We start from the raw sequence: 19281 nt of genomic DNA on the forward strand, positions 1-19281 counted from the left end.
GGGGGGCTTAGAGGGGGGGCACCCCAAAGGGGGGGGCACCCCAAGGGTTGGGGGGGGGCCCCGAAGCTTATATGGGGGGGGGGTCCCCAAGGGTTGGGGGGGACCCCAAAGGGTTTGGGGGGGGGGGGGGGGCCCCCTAAAGGGGGAGGGGGGGCACCCAGAGATCTGGAGGGGGGCGGTTCCAGGGGGTGTGTGGGGCCCTGGGGGGCGCTGAGGGCTGGGGGGGGGGGCTCGGGGGGACCCCGCACACCCCCCCCCGGGGCCATGGGGACCCTCCCGCCCCCCCCCGGGGTCGTGTGTGCTCCCCCCCCCACCCCCGGTCGCTCCCCTCCCCTTCCCTTACCGGCACTGCCGGCGCGCGCCGCGGGGCGGGTCTTCCGGAGGCAACGCCCCCTCCCCTGGCCACGCCCCCCTCCTCTGGCCACGCCCCCTCCTCTGGCCACGCCCCCCCTCCTCGGCGACACCCCCCCCTCCCCACCAGAGGGGCGGGGCGAGCCCGCGCGTGGCCACGCCCCCCTCGGCTCCCGTCTTGGGCCCGATCCTGCCCCCCCCCCATGGACCCGATTCTGCCCCACAGGGCCCGATCCTGCCCCCCCATGGACCCGACCCTCCCCCCCCATGGATCGATCCTGCCCCACCATGGACCCAATCCTGCCCCACAGGACCCGATCCTGCCCCCCCATTGGCCAATCCTGCCTCCCGGGCCCGATCCTGCCCCACTCTGGACCCGGTCCTGGCCCACAGCGCCCGATCCTGCCCCTCCATGGGCTGATCCTGCCCCACGGCACCCGATCCTGTCCCCCCATGGACCGATTCTGCCCCATGGACCCGATTCTGCCCCACCGGGCCCAATCCTGCCCCCCATCATGGACCCATCCTGCCCCATGGACCCAATCCTGCCCCACAGGACCCTATCCTGCCCCACCACGGACCCGATCCTGCTTCGTGGGGCCCGATCCTGCCCCCAACATGGGCCAGTTCCGCCCCACAGGGCCCGATCCTGCCCCACCATGGACCCGATCCTGCTGCGTGGGGCCCGATCCTGTCCCCCCATGGACCCGATCCTGCCCCCCCATGGATCAATCCTGCCCCATGGACCCAATCCTGCCCCACAGGACCCGATCCTGCCCCACCATGGACCCGTCCTGCCCCATGGACCCGATCTTACCCCCCATGGACCCGATCCTGCCCCCCCATGGATCAATCCTGCCCCATGGACCCAATCCTGCCCCACAGGACCCTATCCTGCCCCACCATGGACCCGTCCTGCCCCATGGACACGATCCTGCCCCCCCATTGGCCAATCCTGCCTCCCGGGCCCGATCCTGCCCCACTCTGGACCCGGACCTGGCCCACAGGGCCCGATCCTGCCCCTCCATGGGCTGATCCTGCCCCACGGCACCCGATCCTGTCCCCCCATGGACCGATTCTGCCCCATGGACCCGATTCTGCCCCACCGGGCCCAATCCTGCCTCCCCTCCATGGACCCATCCTGCCCCATGGACCCAATCCTGCCCCACAGGACCCTATCCTGCCCCACCACGGACCCGTCCTGCCCCATGGACCCGATCCTGCCCCCCCATGGATCAATCCTGCCCCATGGACCCAATCCTGCCCCACAGGACCCTATCCTGCCCCACCACGGACCCGATCCTGCTTCGTGGGGCCCGATCCTGCCCCCAACATGGGCCAGTTCCGCCCCACAGGGCCCGATCCTACCCCCCATGGACCCGATCCTGCCCCACTGGTCCCGATCCTGCCCCCCCATGGACCCGATCCTGCCCCCCCATGGATCAATCCTGCCCCATGGAACCCAATCCTGCCCCACAGGACCCTATCCTGCCCCACCACGGACCCGATCCTGCTTCGTGGGGCCCGATCCTGCCCCCAACATGGGCCAATTCCGCCCCACAGGGCCCGATCCTGCCCCCCCATGGATCAATCCTGCCCCATGGACCCAATCCTGCCCCACAGGGCCTGATCCTGCCCCACCATGGGTGCGATCCTGCCCCACCGCTCTTGATCCTGTCCCCCCATGGACCCGATCCTGACCCCCATGGATCGATCCTGCCCCACAGGACCCTATCCTGCCCCACCATGGACCCGATCCTGCTTCATGGGGCCCGATCCTGTCCCCCCATGGACCCGATCCTGCCCCCCCATGGATCGATCCTGCCCCATGGACCCAATCCTGCCCCACGGACCCGATCCACGTGCTGATCCTACCTGCCCCCCACCCCCCCCCCCACCCCCCAAAAAAACCCGCACACCGCGACCTGAACCAAACCCCACCGCTTTATTCCCCGAACCTGACGGGTGGGGAGGACGCCCCCACCCCATGGGTGCCCCCCCACCCCCGGGTGCCGCCGTCACTTGCGGCGCAGGTAGAAGGCGGTGACGGCGGGGGGGGCGGCCACGGCCAACGCCGGCCCCGGGGCCGTGCTGAGGAAGAGCCCGGGGAAAGCGGCCGCCTCGAAGGTGTGCGTGGAGCCACCAAAGGTCTTGTAGAAGGTGTAGGGGGTGGCCTCGGCCCCCCGCAAGAAGAGGTCCATCAGCCCCACATCCTGTCAGCGGGGGGGGGGTGTCACCGCCGGGACACCACCCCGGGGTGACGCCGTCCCAGAGAAACACCCGCCCCCCCCAACCCCATCTCCAGGGGGGAAGAGTCTCACGGAAGCCCAACCTCCGGGTGATGCCACCGCGGGATGACACCAGCCTGGGAAATCCCCACCGCCGGGTGACATCGCCTCGGGGTGACGTCATTTTGGAACGTCACCATCGTAGGGTGACACCGCCTTGAGTTGACCCACCACCCGGACGTCCACCACCCCAGGGTGCCCCCACCTTGGGTTGCCCACCTGGGGTTGACCCATCTTGGGACGCCCCACCTCTGGGTGACCCCCACCTTGGGTTGACCCACCTTGGGACGCCCCACCTCTGGGTGCCCCCCACCTTGGGTTGACCCACCTCTGGATGTCCACCACCCCCAGGGTGCCCCCACCTTGAGTTGACCCACCTTGGGTTGCCCCACCTTGGGTTGACCCGCCTTGGGACGCCCCACCTCTGGGTGTCCCCCACCTTGGGTTGACCCACCTCTGGACATCCTCCACCCCATGGTGCCCCCACCTTGGGTTGACCCCACCTCTGGACATCCACCACCCCAGGGTGCCCCCACCTTGGTTGACCCACCTTGGGTTGACCAACTCTGGACGTCCACCACCCCAGGGTGCCCCCACCTTGGGTTGACCCGCCTTGGGACGCCCCACCTCTGGGTGACCCCCACCTTGGGTTGACCCACCTCTGGATGTCCACCACCCCAGGGTGCCCCCACCTTGAGTTGACCCACCTTGGGTTGACCCACCTTGGGACGTCCCACCTCTGGGTGCCCCCCACCTTGGGTTTACCCACCTCTGGACATCCACCACCCCAGGGTGCCCCCCCCTTGGGTTGCCAACCTTGGGTTGACCCACACCTGGACGTCCACCACCCCAGGGTGCTCCCGCCTTGGGTTGACCCACCTTGAGTTGACCCATTTTGGGTTGCCCCACCCCAGGGTGCCCCCCAACCCGGGCCACCCCGCATCGTGACACCCCCCCCGGCCTCCCCATGCTCACCTCCAGCTTCAACTGGGGCTCGGGACCGGTGCCGCAGGAGAGGGCCTGGGTGCCACCCTGGATGCCCAGGATGAGGGGACAACGCTGGCGCTCCAGGTGCCGGTTGGGCACCACGCTGATGGGTTCTAGGAGGAGATGAGGTGGGTGGGTGGGAGCGCCCGCCGCGGGGGGGGGGGGGGTTGGGGGGGGTGGGGGTGGCACCTCCTCACCCAGGGCACCCACCTTCCTGGGCGGCGTTGGCACCCTGCAGGCTGGTGGCCACCAGGTGGCCGTCGTGGAGGCAGAGCCCCCTCTGCTCCGTGTCCCGCAGCAGGTAGTGGTAGGGCTGCGGGGGGGGACGCGTCCCCCCCGAGGATATCGTCATCTCCTCCTCCGTCTCCTCTGCCGGGGGACACGGGGACACGGGGAGGGGGGACACGGGGAGGGGGCAGAAGGGTGTCGTGGGTGCGCGGGGACACGGGGACATCACAAGGGCGTGGGGATGGGGGACGTGGGGACGTGGGGATGGGGCACGGGGGGGTCGTGGGGACACGGGGACATCACGGGGACGTGGGGATGGGGGATGTGGGGACGTGGGGACATGGGGACATCACGGGGACGTGGGGATGGGGGATGTGGGGGACGTGGGGACATGGGGACATCACGGGGACGTGGGGATGGGGGACGTGGGGATGTGGGGACATGGGGACATCACAGGGACGTGGGGATGGGGGACGTGGGGATGTGGGGATGGGGCACGGGGGGGTCATGGGGACATGGGGACATCATGGGGACGTGGGGATGGGGGACATGGGGACAGGGCAGAGGGGCATCATGGGGACATGGGGACATGTGGGTATCACAGGGGTGTGGGGATGGGGGACGTGGGGACGTGGGGATGGGGCACAGGGGCATCATGGGGACACGGGGACATCACAGGGACGTGGGGATGGGGGACATGGGGACATCACAGGGGCATGGGGATGGGGGACGTGGGGACGGGGCACGGGGGGGTCATGGGGACACGGGGACATCACAGGGACGTGGGGATGGGGGACGTGGGGACGTGGGGATGGGGCACGGGGGGGGCGTGGGGACATGGGGACATCCCAGGGACATGGGGATGGGGGACGTGGGGACGTGGGGATGGGGCACGGGGGGGGCGTGGGGACATGGGGACATCCCAGGGACATGGGGATGGGGGACGTGGGGACGTGGGGATGGGGCACGGGGGGGGCGTGGGGACATGGGGGCATCCCAGGGACATGGGGATGGGGGACAGGGGCGTTGTGGGTGCGTGGGGACATCCCAGGGACGTGGGGATGGGGCACGGGGACGTCATGGGTGTGTGGAAGGGGCACAGGGGTGTCATGGGGACACGGGGACATCACGGGGACGTGGGGATGGGGGACACGGGGAGGGGGCACAGGGGTGTCATGGGGACATGGGGACATCATGGGGACGTGGGGATGGGGGACGTGGGGACATGGGGATGGGGCACGGGGGGGTCATGGGGACAGGGGGACATCACAGGGACGTGGGGATGGGGGACGTGGGGACGTGGGGACATGGGGATGGGGCACGGGGGGGTCATGGGGACATGGGGACATCATGGGGATGTGGGGCTAGGGGACATGGGGACAGGGCACAGGGGTGTCATGGGGACATGGGGACATCACGGGGACGTGGGGATGGGGGACATGGGGATAGGGGACATGGGGATGGGGCACGGGGGGGTCATGGGGACAGGGGGACATCACAGGGACATGGGGATGGGGGACACGGGGCCACGGGGCCGGGGCACAGGGGTGTCATGGGCACGCGGGGGTAGGGATAAATGTGGGGACACGGGGACAGGGACACGGGAGACACGTGGGGACAGGCCCCCCCCCTTCCCCGCCCCCCACCGGCCGCTACCTTTCCCCAGGAAGTCCTCGAACAAGGCCACCATGTCGGGGTCGGTGACAGCCTCCGCCGCGTCCCCGGGCCCCGCCATGACACCCCGCGGGCGCCTGCGACACGGGGACTGCTCCGGGTGGCCCTGGGGACCCCTGGCCCGGCTGCACCCCGGGGAGGGGGGGGACGGGACACCCAAGAGAGAGGGGTGAGGGCGGGCGCCACGTTGGGTGACTCGGGGCCAGCCCCGTCCCCGCCCCGTCCCCGCTCACCTCAGGACAGGTCCGGATCTGTGGGACATGGCCGGGCCTGCGCGGGAGAGAGGGTGGCACGCGGGTGACGCGGGTGACGCGGGGAGGGTGGTGTGTCGTCCCCCCCCCCGCCCCCCCCAATGCACCTGGTCTGCCGGTTGCCAACCGGTTGTCAGTAGGCTCCAGAGTGAACGCCCTCCGAATGTCACCCCGGCTTGTCCCCATCCCGTCCCCCGCCATACCTGCGATTCCGTCGGCTGCCGAAATCCTGTTCCGTGTGCTCCGTGTGTCCGCGTGTCCGCGCGTGTCCCCGTGTGTCCCCGTGTGTCCCCCCACACCCCGGGGTGACGGTGGCTCTTATAGGGCTGGGTGGGGCGGGGGTGGGTAATTTCAGGGGCGGGAGCGGGGGCCGGGCGGGCGGCGGCACGAGGACGGGTGACGGGGACACGCGGCGATGGCGAAACACCGCCCCGGTCCCTCTGTCCCCCGTGTCCCCCTCCCCGGTGGCATGCCCACCGTCACCGCGGGGCGTGTCCCCTCTGCCCCCCCCCCCCCCCCCGCCGTCCCCGCGGTGTCCCCTCTCCCCTGTGCCCCGTGGATGGTCCCCGCCGCGTCCCCCGTGCCCCGTCCCCGAGACACCGGTGTGTCCCCTGTGCCCCGTCCCCGCCGGCCGTGTCCCCCAGGGGTTTGTGACCCCCGTGTGCCCCGTCCCCGAGCTCCCACCTGCCCTGTCCCCGCTGTCCCACATGCCCCGTCCCCACGGCCGCGGCAGCCCCGTCCCCAGGGTCCCCTGTGTCCCATCCCCATGGTCCCACGTGCCCTGTCCTTGCGGTCCCATGAGCCCCGTCCCCATTGTCCCCCGTGCCTTGTCCCCGAGGTCCCGCGTGTCCTGTCCCCATTGTCCCATGTGCCACGTCCCCGTGGTCCTCTGTGCCCTGTCCCCATGGTCCCACTTGTCCCGTCCTTGAGGTCCTACATGTCTTGTCCCCATGGTGCCCGTGTGCCCCGTCCCTGAGGTCCCACGTGGCCTGTCCCCGTGGTCCCATGTGCCCCATGGTGTCCCACATGTCCTGTCCCCATGGTGTCCGTGTGCCCCATGGTGTCCCACATGTCCTGTCCCCGTGGTCCCATGTGCCTTGTCCCCATGGTGGCCACGTGCCCCATCCCCATTGTCCCATGTGCCCTGTCCCCATGGTCCCCATGGTCCCCATGATCCCATGTGCCCTGTGCCCCATAGACCCACGAGCCCCGTCCCCACGGTGTCCGTGTGCCCCATGGTGTCCGTGTGCCCCATGGCGTCCCATGTGCCCTGTCCCTATGGTGTCCGTGTGCCCCACGGTGTCCCATGTGCCCTGTCCCCATGGTCCCCACGATCCCATGTGCCCTGTGCCCCATAGACCCACGAGCCCCGTCCCCACGGTGTCCGTGTGCCCCACGGTGTCCGTGTGCCCCACGGCGTCCCGTGTGCCCTGTCCCCATGGCCCCCACTATCCCACATGCCCTGTGCCCCATAGACCCACGAGCCCCGTCCCCATGGTGTCCATGTGCCCCATGGTGTCCCACGTGTCCTATCCCCATGGTCCCACGTGCCTTGTCCCCATGGTGCCCCTGTGCCCCACAGTGTCCCATGTGCCCTGTGCCCCATAGACCCATGAGCCCCATCCCCATGGTGTCCGTGTGCCCCACGGTGTCCCATGTGTCCTGTCCCCATGGTCCCATGTGCCCCATGGTGTCCCGTGTGCCCTGTCCTTGAGGTCCCATGTGCCCTCTCCCCATGGCGTCCGTGTGCCCCATGGTGTCCGTGTGCCCCATGGCGTCCCATGTGCCCTGTCCCTATGGTGTCCGTGTGCCCCATGGTGTCCCATGTGCCCTGTCCCCATGGTCCCCACGATCCCATGTGCCCTGTGCCCCATAGACCCACGAGCCCCGTCCCCACGGTGTCCGTGTGCCCCACGGTGTCCGTGTGCCCCACGGCGTCCCATGTGCCCTGTCCCCATGGTCCCCACGATCCCACGTGCCCTGTGCCCCATAGACCCATGAGCCCCGTCCCCATGGTGTCCGTGTGCCCCATGGTGTCCCACGTGTCCTATCCCCATGGTCCCACGTGCCTTGTCCCCATGGTGCCCCTGTGCCCCACAGTGTCCCTTGTGCCCTGTGCCCCATAGACCCATGAGCCCCGTCCCCACGGTGTCCGTGTGCCCCACGGTGTCCCATGTGTCCTGTCCCCATGGTCCCATGTGCCCCATGGTGTCCCGTGTGCCCTGTCCTTGAGGTCCCATGTGCCCTCTCCCCATGGCGTCCGTGTGCCCCATGGTGTCCGTGTGCCCCATGGCGTCCCATGTGCCCTGTCCCTATGGTGTCCGTGTGCCCCACGGCGTCCCATGTGCCCTGTCCCCATGGCCCCCATGATCCCACGTGCCCTGTGCCCCATAGACCCACAAGCCCCGTCCCCACGGTGTCCGTGTGCCCCATGGTGTCCGTGTGCCCCATGGCGTCCCATGTGCCCTGTCCCCATGGCCTCCATGGTGTCCCTGTGCCCCGTCCCTGAGGTCCCACGTGCCCCGTCCCCATGTTCCCATGTGCCCCATGGTGTCCCATGTGCCCTGTCCCCATGGCCCCCACGATCCCACGTGCCCTGTGCCCCATAGACCCACAAGCCCCGTCCCCACGGTGTCCGTGTGCCCCACGGCGTCCCATGTGCCCTGTCCCCATGGCCTCCATGGTGTCCCTGTGCCCCATCCCCGAGGTCCCACGTGCCCCGTCCCCATGTTCCCGTGTGCCCCACGGCGTCCCGTGTGCCCTGTCCCCATGGCCCCCACTATCCCACGTGCCCTGTGCCCCATAGACCCACGAGCCCCGTCCCCATGGTGTCCGTGTGACCCATGGTGTCCGTGTGCCCCATGGCGTCCCATGTGCCCTGTCCCTATGGTGTCCGTGTGCCCCACGGTGTCCCATGTGCCCTGTCCCCATGGTCCCCACGATCCCATGTGCCCTGTGCCCCATAGACCCACGAGCCCCGTCCCCATGGTGTCCGTGTGCCCCATGGTGTCCGTGTGCCCCACGGCGTCCCATGTGCCCTGTCCCCATGGCCTCCATGGTGTCCCTGTGCCCCATCCCCGAGGTCCCACGAGCCCCGTCCCCATGGTGTCCGTGTGCCCCATGGTGTCCGTGTGCCCCACGGCGTCCCGTGTGCCCTGTCCCCATGGCCCCCACGATCCCACGTGCCCTGTGCCCGTCCCCACGGTGTCCGTGTGCCCTGTCCCCCCGGTGCCCGCGGGCCCCCTCCCCATAGACCCCCGCGCCCTGTCCCCGCGGTGTCCCCCGTGCCCTCGTCCGTGCCATGCGGTGCCGGCGCAGGCCGGGGTGTGCCCGGGCGGGAAGCGTCCGCCACCCCCCAAATCCGGGAAGGAGCCGAAGGCGGGAGGTGCCCCAGCTCCGGGGCGTCCCCGACGCCTGGCGTCACCCTTCTCGGGGACGTCCCGTCCCCGTCCCTTCACCAACCGGGTGGCGCAACACCGGCCACCCCGCCGCGGTGACGCAGGCGCCGGGGGCCACCGCTCGCCCTGCCCCGCCTTGTGTCCCCGCGTGTGTCCCCCCCGCCCCCCCAGCCACTGTCACCCACGCCACAGGGACCGAGGTGTCCTCAGCATCTTTATTCCCAGGGGGTGGCACCGTCCCCAGGGGGGTGGCACCGTCCTGGGGGGATGTCACTGTCCTGGGCAGGGGGGGTGGCACCATCCTAGGGGGGATGTCACCATCCCCAGGGGGGTGGCATCATCCTGGGGGGATGTCACGGTTCCCAGGGGCATGGCCTCGTCCTCGGGGGGTGGCACCGTCCTGGGGTGGGGGGCAGATGGCAGCACCCTAGGGGGGTTGTCACCATCCTGGAGGGATGTCACTATCCGGGGGGATGGCACTGTCCCCAGGGGGGGTGGCACCGTTCCGGGGGGGGGGATGGCACCGTCCCCAGGGGGATGTCACTGTTCCCATGGGGATGGCACAGTCTCCTGGGGGGATGGCACCGTCCCCGAGGTGGGGATGGCACCGTCCCAGGGGGGATGTCACTGTCCCCAGGGGGATGGCATCATCCCTGGGGGGATGGCACCGTCCCCAGGGGGGATGTCGGGATGTCACCGTCCCCGAGGTGAGGATGGCACCGTCCCAGGGGGGATGTCACTGTCCCCAGGGGGATGGCACCATCCCCAGGGGGGATGGCGGGATGTCACCGTCCCCGAGGTGAGGATATCACCATCCCAGGGGGGACGCCATCGTCATCCCCAGGGGGATGGCACCGTCACCGGGAGGGATGGCACCGTCCCCAGGGGGATGGCATCATCCCTGAGGGGATGGCACCGTCCCCAGGGGGGATGGCGGGATGTCACCGTCCCCGAGGTGAGGATGTCACCATCCCAGGGGGGATGCCACCATCATCCCCAGGGGGATGGCACCGTCACCGGGAGGGATGGCACCGCCACGGGAGTGGGGGGGATGGCACCGTCCCTGGGATGAAGACGTCCCCGTCGCCGGGGCGAAGATGTCCCCATCCCTGGAGAAGAGGCGGGGGGTGGGGGGGTGGGGGAGGACTGTCACCGTCCCCGGGGCAGGAGGGGGCTCAGCAGAGCTGGAAGTAGAAGTCGAGGAGGTGGGTGGCGTCGGGGTGGCGGGAGAGCCCCAGGGGCTGGTGCCCGCGGGAGGAGGTGCAGAGGAACCAGCCGGGGTTGGCGGCCGACTCGAAGCGCCACAGCCCGTCCTTGTAGGAGCGGAAGAAGGTGAAGGCGGCCGAGGCCACCCCGGCTTGAGGCAGCTCCCTGATGTCGGCGGCCTGCGGCGGGCACCCCAATCGCCGGACGTCACCGTCAGCCAACAGGGAAACCGGCCCGCCTGCCTCCCCCGGCGTCCCCGGCCCCGCGGTGTCCCCATCCCCATGGTGTCCCCAGCCCCATGGTGTCCCCAGCCCTGCAAGGCCCCATCCCTGTGGTGGCCCCATCCCCGTGGTGTCCCATCCCTGGGATCCCCATGGTGTCCCCATCCCCATGGTGTCCCCAGCCCCGTGGTGTCCCCGTCCCCGTGGTGTCCCCAGCCCCATGGTGTCCCCAGCCCTGCAAGGCCCCATCCCCATGGTGTCCCCATCCCCGTGGTGCCCCATCCCTGGGATTCCCGTGATGTCCCCATCCCCGTGGTGTCCCATCCCTGGGATCCCCATGGTGTCCCCATCCCCGTGGTGGCCCCATCCCCGTGGTGTCCCCATCCCCGTGGTATCCCCATCCCTGGGATCCCCATGGTGTCCCCATCCCCGTGGTGTCCCATCCCTGGGATCCCCATGGTGTCCCCAGCCCCGTGGTGTCCCATCCCTGGGATCCCCATGGTGTCCCCAGCCCTGTGGTGTCCCCATCCCTGTGGTGTCCCAGCCCTGGGATCGCCATGGTGTCCCCAGCCCCGTGGTGTCCCCGTCCCCATGGTGTCCCCAGCCCCATGGTGTCCCCAGCCCTGCAAGGCCCCTTCCCTGTGGTGGCCCCATCCCCGTGGTGTCCCATCCCTGGGATCCCCATGGTGTCCCCATCCCTGTGGTGGCCCCATCCCTGTGGTGTCCCATCCCTGGGATCCCCATGGTGTCCCCATCCCTGTGGTGGCCCCATCCCCGTGGTGTCCCATCCCTGGGATCCCCATGGTGTCCCCATCCCTGTGGTGTCCCCATCCCCGTGGTGTCCCCATCCCCGTGGTATCCCCATCCCTGGGATCCCCGTGGTGTCCCCAGCCCCATGGTGTCCCATCCCTGGGATCCCCATGGTGTCCCCAGCCCTGTGGTGTCCCAGCCCTGGGATCGCCATGGTGTCCCCAGCCCCGTGGTGTCCCCATCCCCATGGTGTCCCCATCCCCATGGTGTCCCCAGCCCTGCAAGGCCCCATCCCTGTGGTGGCCCCATCCCCGCGGTGCCCCATCCCTGGGATCCCCTTGGTGTCCCCATCCCCGCGGTGCCCCATCCCTGGGATCCCCGTGGTGTCCCCATCCCCGTGGTGTCCCATCCCTGGGATCCCCATGGTGTCCCCATCCCCGTGGTGGCCCCATCCCCGTGGTGTCTCCATCCCCGTGGTATCCCCATCCCTGGGATCCCCGTGGTGTCCCCATCCCTGTGGTGTCCCCATCCCTGGGATCCCCTTGGTGTCCCCATCCCTGGGATCCCCGTGGTGTCCCCAGCCCCATGGTGTCCCATCCCTGGGATCCCCATGGTGTCCCCATCCCTGTGGTGTCCCCATCCCTGTGGTGTCCCATCCCTGGGATCCCCATGGTGTCCCCAGCCCCGTGGTGTCCCCATCCCCGTGGTGTCCCCAGCCCCATGGTGTCCCCAGCCCTGCAAGGCCCCATCCCGGTGGTGTCCCATCCCTGGGATCCCCATGGTGTCCCCATCCCCACGGTGCCCCATCCCCGGGATCCCCATGGTGTCCCCATCCCCGTGGTGTCCCATCCCTGGGATCACCATGGTGTCCCCATCCCCATGATGCCCCATCCCTGGGATCCCCGTGGTGTCCCCATCCCCGTGGTGTCCCCATCCCTGGGATCCCCATGGTGTCCCCAGCCCCGTGGTGTCCCCAGCCCCATGGTGTCCCCAGCCCCGTGGTGTCCCCGTCCTCCCAATGCCCCATCCCTGGGATTCCCGTGGTGTCCTCAGCCCCATGGTGTCCCCAGCCCCTCGGTGTCCCCATCCCCACGGTGGCCCCGTGGTGTCCCCAGCCCCGTGGTGTCCCCAGCCCCATGTCATCCTTGTCCCCAATTCCCGCGTCATCCCCATCCCCACCGTGTCCCCCTCCCCATGGCATCCCTGTCCCCACACTGTCCCCGTCCCCGTGGCATCCCCATCCCTTTGGTGTCCCCGTCCCCGTGGCATCCCCATCCCCATGGTGTCCCCCTCCCCATGACACCCTCGTCCCCATCCCCGTGGCGTCCCCGTCCCCGCAGCGTCCCCCCCATGACACCCTCCTCCCCATCCCCGTGGCGTCCCTTTCCCCACCATGTCCCCCATCCCCGTGACATCCCCATCCCCGCGGTACCCCCCAATCCCCATGGCATCCCTGTCCCCACAGTGTCCCCTTCCCCATGGCATCCTCGTCCCCATCCCCATGGTGTCCCTGTCCCCGCAGTGTCCCCCTCCCCACGACACCCTTGTCCCCATCCCTGTGGCATCCCTGTCCCCACGGTGTCCCCCTCCCCACGACACCCTCGTCCCCATCCCTGTGGTGTCCCCGTCCCCGCAGTGTCCCCCTCCCCACGACACCCTCATCCCCATCCCCGTGGCATCCCCTTCCCCACCGTGTCCCCCATCCCTGTAGTGTCCCCGTCCCCGCGGCGTCCCCCCCCCCATGACACCCTCGTCCCCGTCCCCGTGGCATCCCCCTCCCCATGGCATCCTCGTCCCCGTCCCCGTGGCGTCCCCCTCCCCACGACACCCTCGTCCCCATCCCCGTGGCGTCCCCGTCCCCGCAGTGTCCCCCTCCCCACGACACCCTCGTCCCCATCCCCGTGGCATCCCTTTCCCCACCGTGTCCCCCCTCCCCGTGGCGTCCCCATCCCCGCCGTCCCCCGTCCCCCCCCCCCGCCCCGTTCCCCGTGACATCCCCCATCCCCGCGGCGTCCCCGGCCTGTCCCCGGGGCTGTCCCCTGACCTGCAGCTGCAGGGTGGGCTGGCTGGCGGGGGGGCTGGCCAGGCAGCGGGTGCCATTCTGGATGCCCAGGATGACGGGCAGGCGGGCGGGCTCGAAGGCGCGGTTGGGCACCCAAAACACCTTCTCTGCGCGCGTGACGGCGGGGGGGAGGGAAGGTGACACAAGGTTGGGGGGGGGTGGTCCCCCGTCCCCCCCCCACACACACACGTGCGCGTGTGCGTCTGTGTGTCCCCGTCTCACCTTCCAGGGCGGCGTTGGCCCCTTGCAGGTGCCCGGCCACCAGCTGGTCGTTGCGCAGGTAAAGCGACTTCTGGTTGACGTCCCAAATTCTGCCCCCGGGGGGGGCGTGGGGGGGGAAGACGACATCGCGGTGACGGCGGTGCCCACCCCGCACCCTGACACCCCCCCCCCCCCTCCTTCCCCTCCGCTCCCCTCCCTTCTTCCCTGGGATGTCACCCATGGGTGACACCGCGACTCACCGGTACTGGAAGACCTTGGTCTGCAGGGCGGGCGCGTGGCAGAGGGCGAAGCCTTCGGCCTCTGCGCGGAGGAGGAGGAGGAGGAGGGTGAAGGTGAGCGCGGGCTGGCAGGCCATGGTGGCACCCCGCCGCCCCCTCCCGCCCCCCCCCGAAACCTTTATACCGACGCCTCCCGAAATTCCCGGCCCGCGGAGGCGGGGGGCTGCCGGTGGCGCAACCGGCCCCGCGGTTCCGCTTTCCCTCCCGCCCCGCCGGGGCCATTCCCCTGGGGGTGTCCCCCCCCACTCCGTCACCCGCTCACCCATGGGACCCCGCCACCCCGGCCAAGCCCCGGAGCCGCGGCTGGGTGCGAAAGAAGGAAGGAAGGAGGTTGGCGGTGGTGTTGCCACACTGCTGGTGGGGTGTGAAGGGTTGGCCCCGCCCCACCGGAGGGTTCGGCACCGACTGGGGGTGGCAACCGAAGCCGGTCGCCCCGGGGGGGGACAATGTGACACACCCGGGGGTCGCCGGGCCCCTCGGAGCTGGCTCAGGCGGGGCTCGAACTGTCAACCTCAGAGCTGGGGGGGCGGCGCCCTCCCCGTTGCGCCACGGGGCGGCACGCCGCGCATGCGCATGTACGTGCGGCAGCGGCGCATGCGCAGTGAGGCGAGGCGGGCGGGCGCTAGGACCCAGAGGGCTCCCGGAGCTGCGGCGTGGGGACCGGCGAGTGGCCGCCGGCGGGCGGCGCATGCGCAGTGCGTGAACGGGGGCCAGCGGCGCATGCGCAGTGCGTGAACGGCGGCGGCGGCGCATGCGCAGTGCGCCCCCCCCCCCCCCCGGCGGGCCACTGAGGGGGGACCGGGGCCATGGCGGGCGGCCGGGAGGTGCGGGCGGTCTTGGTGGCCCTGGTGCTGTTGGCCTGGAGCGCCCACGGCCTCTACTTCCACATCGGCGAGACCGAGAAGCGCTGCTTCATCGAGGAGATCCCCGACGAGACCATGGTTATCGGTGCGGGGCCGCCGGGGGCTGGGGGGTGGTGAGGAGGCCGCCGGGGAGCGGGGGGGGACGGTGAGGGGGGGAGCCGGGGAACGGGGAAAGGATTTAAGAAACCACCGGGGACCGGGGGGGGGGTGGCGGTGAGGTGGAGGCCGGGGGTTTTGGGGGGGGGGGGGCGGTGAGGAGGGGACCGGGGGGAACCGGGGACCGGGGAGGGGGGGGGGCGGTGAGGAGGGGACCGGGGGCTGGGGGGGGGAACGGGGGGGACGGTGAGGGTGGGAGCCGGGGAACGGGGAAGGGATTTGAGAAACCACCGGGGACCGGGGGGAGGGGGCGGTGAGGTGGGGGCCGGGGGTTGGGGGGGGGGGGGGGGGGGGGCGGTGAGGAGGGGACCGGGGACCGGGGGGGGGCGGTGAGAAGGGGGCTGGGGACCGAGGGGGGGGAACGGGAGGGACCACCAGGGCTTGGGGGGGGGAGGTGGGGAAGGGAGGGGGTGGGAGAGACCCCTAAGAATGGGGATGAGAAGGTGGGGGGGGAATGGGACGGGGGGGAACGGGACAGGGGGGGCCCGGCTGGGGGGGTGCTGGGCCCTGCTCCAACCCGCTGCCCCCCCCCCCCCCCCGACCCCCCAGGGAACTACCGGACGCAGCTGTGGGACAAGCAGTCGGAGTCGTTCCTGCCCTCCACCCCCGGGCTGGGAATGCACGTGGAGGTGAAGGACCCCGACGGCAAGGTGAGCGGCCCGGGGGGGGTGTCCCAGCGGGGGCTCGGGCACCCACCAGCCCAGGGTTGGGGTCGCGGGGCCGGGGGGGGGGGGGGGGGGTTGGGTACCCACCAGCCCGGAGTTGGGGTCCCTGGGGCGCGTAGGGTGCTCACTAGCTGGGGCAGGGGGTCCCTGGGGTGCATGGGGTGCCCGTCAGCCTGGGTGGGAGGGGGCCCTGGGGGGCACAGGGTGCCTGTCAGCTGGGGTGGGGGTCCCTGGAGTGCCTTGCAGCCAGGGCAGGGGGTCCCTGGGGTGCCCACCAGCCTGGGTGTGGGGTCCCTAGGGGGCACGGGGTGCCTGCCAGCTGGGGTGGGGGTCCCTGGGGTGCCCACTGTCTTGGCTGTGGGGTCCCTGGGGCGTCCTCCAAAGGGGTCAGGGGGTCCCTGGGTGCCCTCCAGGTGGGGTAGGGGGGCCCTGGGGTGCATGGGGTGCCCACCAGCCTGGGTGTGGGGTCCCTAGGGGGCATAGGGTGCTTGCCAGCTGGGGCGGGGGTCCCTGGGGTGCCCACTGTCTTGGGTGTGGGGTCCCTGGGGCATATGGGGTGCCCTCCAAAGGGGTCAGGGGGTGCCTGAGGTGCAGAGTGTCCCCCCCAACAAGGGCAGGGGGTCCCTGGGGAGCACGGGGTGCCCCACCAAGTAGGGCAGGGGGTCCCTGGGGTGCCCACCAGCCTGGGTGTGGGGTCCCTAGGGGGCACGGGGTGCCTGCCAGCTTGGGTGGGGGTCCCTGGGGTGCCCACTGTCTTGTGTGTGGGGTCCCTGGGGCATATGGGGTGCCCTCCAAAGGGGTCAGGGGGTCCCTGGGTGCCCTCCAGGTGGGGCAGGGGGTCCTTGAGGTGCACAGGGCACCCGCTAGCCTGGGGGCACGGGGTGCCTGCCAGCTGGGGCAGGGGTCCCTGGGGTGCCCACTGTCTTGGGTGTGGGGTCCCTGGGGCATATGGGGTGCCTTCCAAAGGGGTCAGGGGGTGCCTGAGGTGCAGAGTGTCCCCCCCAACAAGGGCAGGGGGTCCCTGGGGAGCACAGGGTGCCCCACCAAGCAGGGCAGGGGGTCCCTGGGGTGCCCACCAGCCTGGGTGTGGGGTCCCTAGGGGGGCACGGAGTGCCTGCCAGCTGGGGTGGGGGTCCCTGGGGTGCTCGCTGTCTTGGCTGTGGGGTCCCTGGGGCGTCCTCCAAAGGGGTCAGAGGGTCCCTGGGTGCCCTTCAGGTGGGGTAGGGGGGCCCTGGGGTGCATGGGGTGCCCACCAGCCTGGGTGTGGGGTCCCTAGGGGGCACGGGGTGCCTGCCAGCTTGGGTGGGGGTCCCTGGGGTGCCCACTGTCTTGGGTGTGGGGTCCCTGGGGCATATGGGGTGCCTTCCAAAGGGGTCAGGGGGTGCCTGAGGTGCAGAGTGTCCCCCCCAACAAGGGCAGGGGGTCCCTGGGGAGCACAGGGTGCCCCACCAAGTAGGGCAGGGGGTCCCTGGGGTGCCCACCAGCCTGGGTGTGGGGTCCCTAGGGGGCACGGGGTGCCTGCCAGCTGGGGTGGGGGTCCCTGGGGTGCCCGCTGTCTTGGGTGTGGGGTCCCTGGGGCATATGGGGTGCCTTCCAAAGGGGTCAGGGGGTCCCTGGGTGCCCTCCAGGTGGGGCAGGGGGTCCTTGAGGTGCACAGGGCACCCGCTAGCCTGGGTGTGGGGTCCCTAGGGGGCACGGGGTGCCTGCCAGCTGGGGCGGGGGTCCCTGGGGTGCCCACTGTCTTGGGTGTGGGGTCCCTGGGGCATATGGGGTGCCTTCCAAAGGGGTCAGGGGGTGCCTGAGGTGCAGAGTGTCCCCCCCAACAAGGGCAGGGGGTCCTTGGGGAGCACGGGGTGCCCCACCAAGTAGGGCAGGGGGTCCCTGGGGTGCCCACCAGCCTGGGTGTGGGGTCCCTAGGGGGCACGGGGTGCCTGCCAGCTGGGGTGGGGGTCCCTGGGGTGCTCGCTGTCTTGGCTGTGGGGTCCCTGGGGCATATGGGGTGCCTTCCAAAGGGGTCAGGGGGTCCCTGGGTGCCCTCCAGGTGGGGTAGGGGGGCCCTGGGATGCCCACCAGCCGGGGCGTGGGGCGCACAGTGTCCTCCCCCAACAAGGGCAAGGGGGTCGGTGGGGAGCACGGGGCCTGTCCCGCTGCCGTCCCCCTCCCCGGGGGTGGGCGCTGGGTGACGGTGACAGTGACGGTGTCGGGGGGGGGGGTGTGGTGGTGGTGGGGGGCGCGCAGGTGGTGTTGTCGCGACAGTACGGCTCCGAAGGACGTTTCACCTTCACCTCCCACACGCCGGGCGAGCACCAGATCTGCCTCCACTCCAACTCCACCCGCATGGCCCTCTTTGCCGGCGGCAAACTGGTAACCGGGAGGCTCCGGGGAAAAGCGCGTGTGGGGAGGAGGGGGGGTCAGCCATGGTGGGGGTGTTGCGCTGAACCCCCCTTTTTCTCCTTTCTTTTTTGGCAGCGGGTGCACCTGGACATCCAGGTGGGCGAACACACCAACAACTACCCCGAAATCGCCGCCAAGGACAAGCTGACGGAGCTGCAGCTCCGCGCCCGCCAGCTCCTCGACCAGGTGGAGCAGATCCAGAAGGAGCAGAACTACCAACGGGTGAGGAGGAGGAGGGAGGAAGGCTCCGGGAAGGGTAAAACCCCCCCTTTTTTCCCCACCCCCTTACTCTCTATTTTTTTTTTTAATCGATTTTTTTTTTTTTTGTTTTATTATTCCCCCCTCCCGCAGTACCGGGAGGAGCGTTTCCGCATGACGAGCGAGAGCACCAACCAGCGGGTGCTGTGGTGGTCCATCGCCCAAACCATCATCCTCATCCTCACCGGCATCTGGCAGATGAGGCACCTCAAGAGCTTCTTCGAAGCCAAAAAACTGGTGTAACGCCCCCCCCACCCCCCTCCCGCCCCCCTCTTCCCCGGGCTCCCTGTCCATCCGCCCTGGGGTGCGGTTTGGGTGGCAAATAAAGGTTTTTGGGGTCCGATAGGGCTCGCTGGTGCTTTTTTTTTTTTTTGGGGGGGGGGGGGGGGCTCTGGCACCGCGCCGAGCCGGGCAGGGGGGCCCTGGTGGGGTGAATGGGGTGCCCCACCAGCCGAGGGGGGGCGGGGGGTGTCTGCCAGTCAGGGGAAGGGGTCCCTGGGGCATATGGGGTGCCCTCCAAAGGGGTCGGGGGTCCCTGGGTGCCTTCCAGCCAGTGCGGGGCGGGGGGGGGTGTCCCTGGGGTGCCCACCGGCCTGGGTGGGGGGTCCCTGGGGTGCACAGAGTCCCCCCCCCCCAAAGAGGGGCAGGGGGTCCCTGGGGTGCACGGGGCACCCACCAGCCTGGGTGGGGGGTCCCTGGGGTGCGCAGTGTCCCCCCCAACAAGGGCAGGGGGTCCCTGGGGTGCCCACCATTCTGTGTGGGGGGTCCCTGGGGTGCGCAGTGTCCCCCCCAACAAGTGCAGGGGGTCCCTGGGGTGCCCACCAGCCTGGGTGGGTGGTCCCTGGGGTGCACAATGTCCCCCCCAACAGGGGCAGGGGGGTGCACGGGGCACCCACCAGCCTGGGTGGGGGGTCCCTGGGGTGCACAGTGTCCCCCCCAACAAGGGCAGGGGGTCCCTGGGGTGCCCACCAGCCTGGGTGGGTGGTCCCTGGGGTGCACAGTGTCCCCCCCAATAAGGGCAGGGGGGTG

The 19281-nt window shown here is 70.6% G+C and overlaps 3 protein-coding genes across 5 annotated transcripts; 1 reads left to right on the forward strand and 2 right to left on the reverse strand.

Moving 5' to 3' along the window:
- Positions 1 to 2310: 2310 nt before the first annotated feature.
- LOC134526692 (interleukin-36 receptor antagonist protein-like) lies at positions 2311 to 6057 on the reverse strand. The gene is made up of 6 exons (XM_063358813.1): positions 5983 to 6057; positions 5762 to 5798; positions 5511 to 5653; positions 3837 to 3995; positions 3615 to 3739; positions 2311 to 2564 (listed from the first exon to the last, which is right to left on the reverse strand). The coding sequence occupies exons 2-6, from the start codon at positions 5788 to 5790 to the stop codon at positions 2370 to 2372; spliced, it is 651 nt and encodes a 216-aa protein (XP_063214883.1). The 5' UTR covers positions 5791 to 5798; positions 5983 to 6057; the 3' UTR covers positions 2311 to 2369.
- A 3398-nt stretch (positions 6058 to 9455) lies between these two features.
- Positions 9456 to 14441, reverse strand: LOC134526610 (interleukin-1 receptor antagonist protein-like). 3 transcript variants are annotated; one of them, XM_063358663.1, is made up of 6 exons: positions 14374 to 14441; positions 14179 to 14219; positions 13878 to 13938; positions 13639 to 13727; positions 13399 to 13523; positions 9456 to 10562 (listed from the first exon to the last, which is right to left on the reverse strand). In XM_063358663.1, exons 2-6 carry the CDS (start codon positions 14180 to 14182, stop codon positions 10353 to 10355), a joined length of 489 nt encoding a protein of 162 aa, XP_063214733.1. In that variant the 5' UTR covers positions 14183 to 14219; positions 14374 to 14441; the 3' UTR covers positions 9456 to 10352. The 3 variants fall into 3 exon arrangements, with proteins under 3 accessions (XP_063214733.1, XP_063214732.1, XP_063214731.1); XM_063358662.1 differs by lacking the exon at positions 14374 to 14441 and having other exon boundaries at positions 14179 to 14343; XM_063358661.1 differs by lacking the exons at positions 14179 to 14219; positions 14374 to 14441 and having other exon boundaries at positions 13878 to 14076.
- A 245-nt stretch (positions 14442 to 14686) lies between these two features.
- On the forward strand, positions 14687 to 18597 carry TMED4 (transmembrane p24 trafficking protein 4). The gene is made up of 5 exons (XM_063358633.1): positions 14687 to 14864; positions 15485 to 15585; positions 17839 to 17964; positions 18070 to 18216; positions 18346 to 18597. The coding sequence occupies exons 1-5, from the start codon at positions 14723 to 14725 to the stop codon at positions 18493 to 18495; spliced, it is 666 nt and encodes a 221-aa protein (XP_063214703.1). The 5' UTR covers positions 14687 to 14722; the 3' UTR covers positions 18496 to 18597.
- The last annotated feature ends 684 nt before the right edge of the window (positions 18598 to 19281 follow it).

The sequence above is a fragment of the Chroicocephalus ridibundus genome, chromosome 23 (assembly GCF_963924245.1).
Source record: "Chroicocephalus ridibundus chromosome 23, bChrRid1.1, whole genome shotgun sequence".
NCBI lineage: Eukaryota > Metazoa > Chordata > Aves > Charadriiformes > Laridae > Chroicocephalus > Chroicocephalus ridibundus.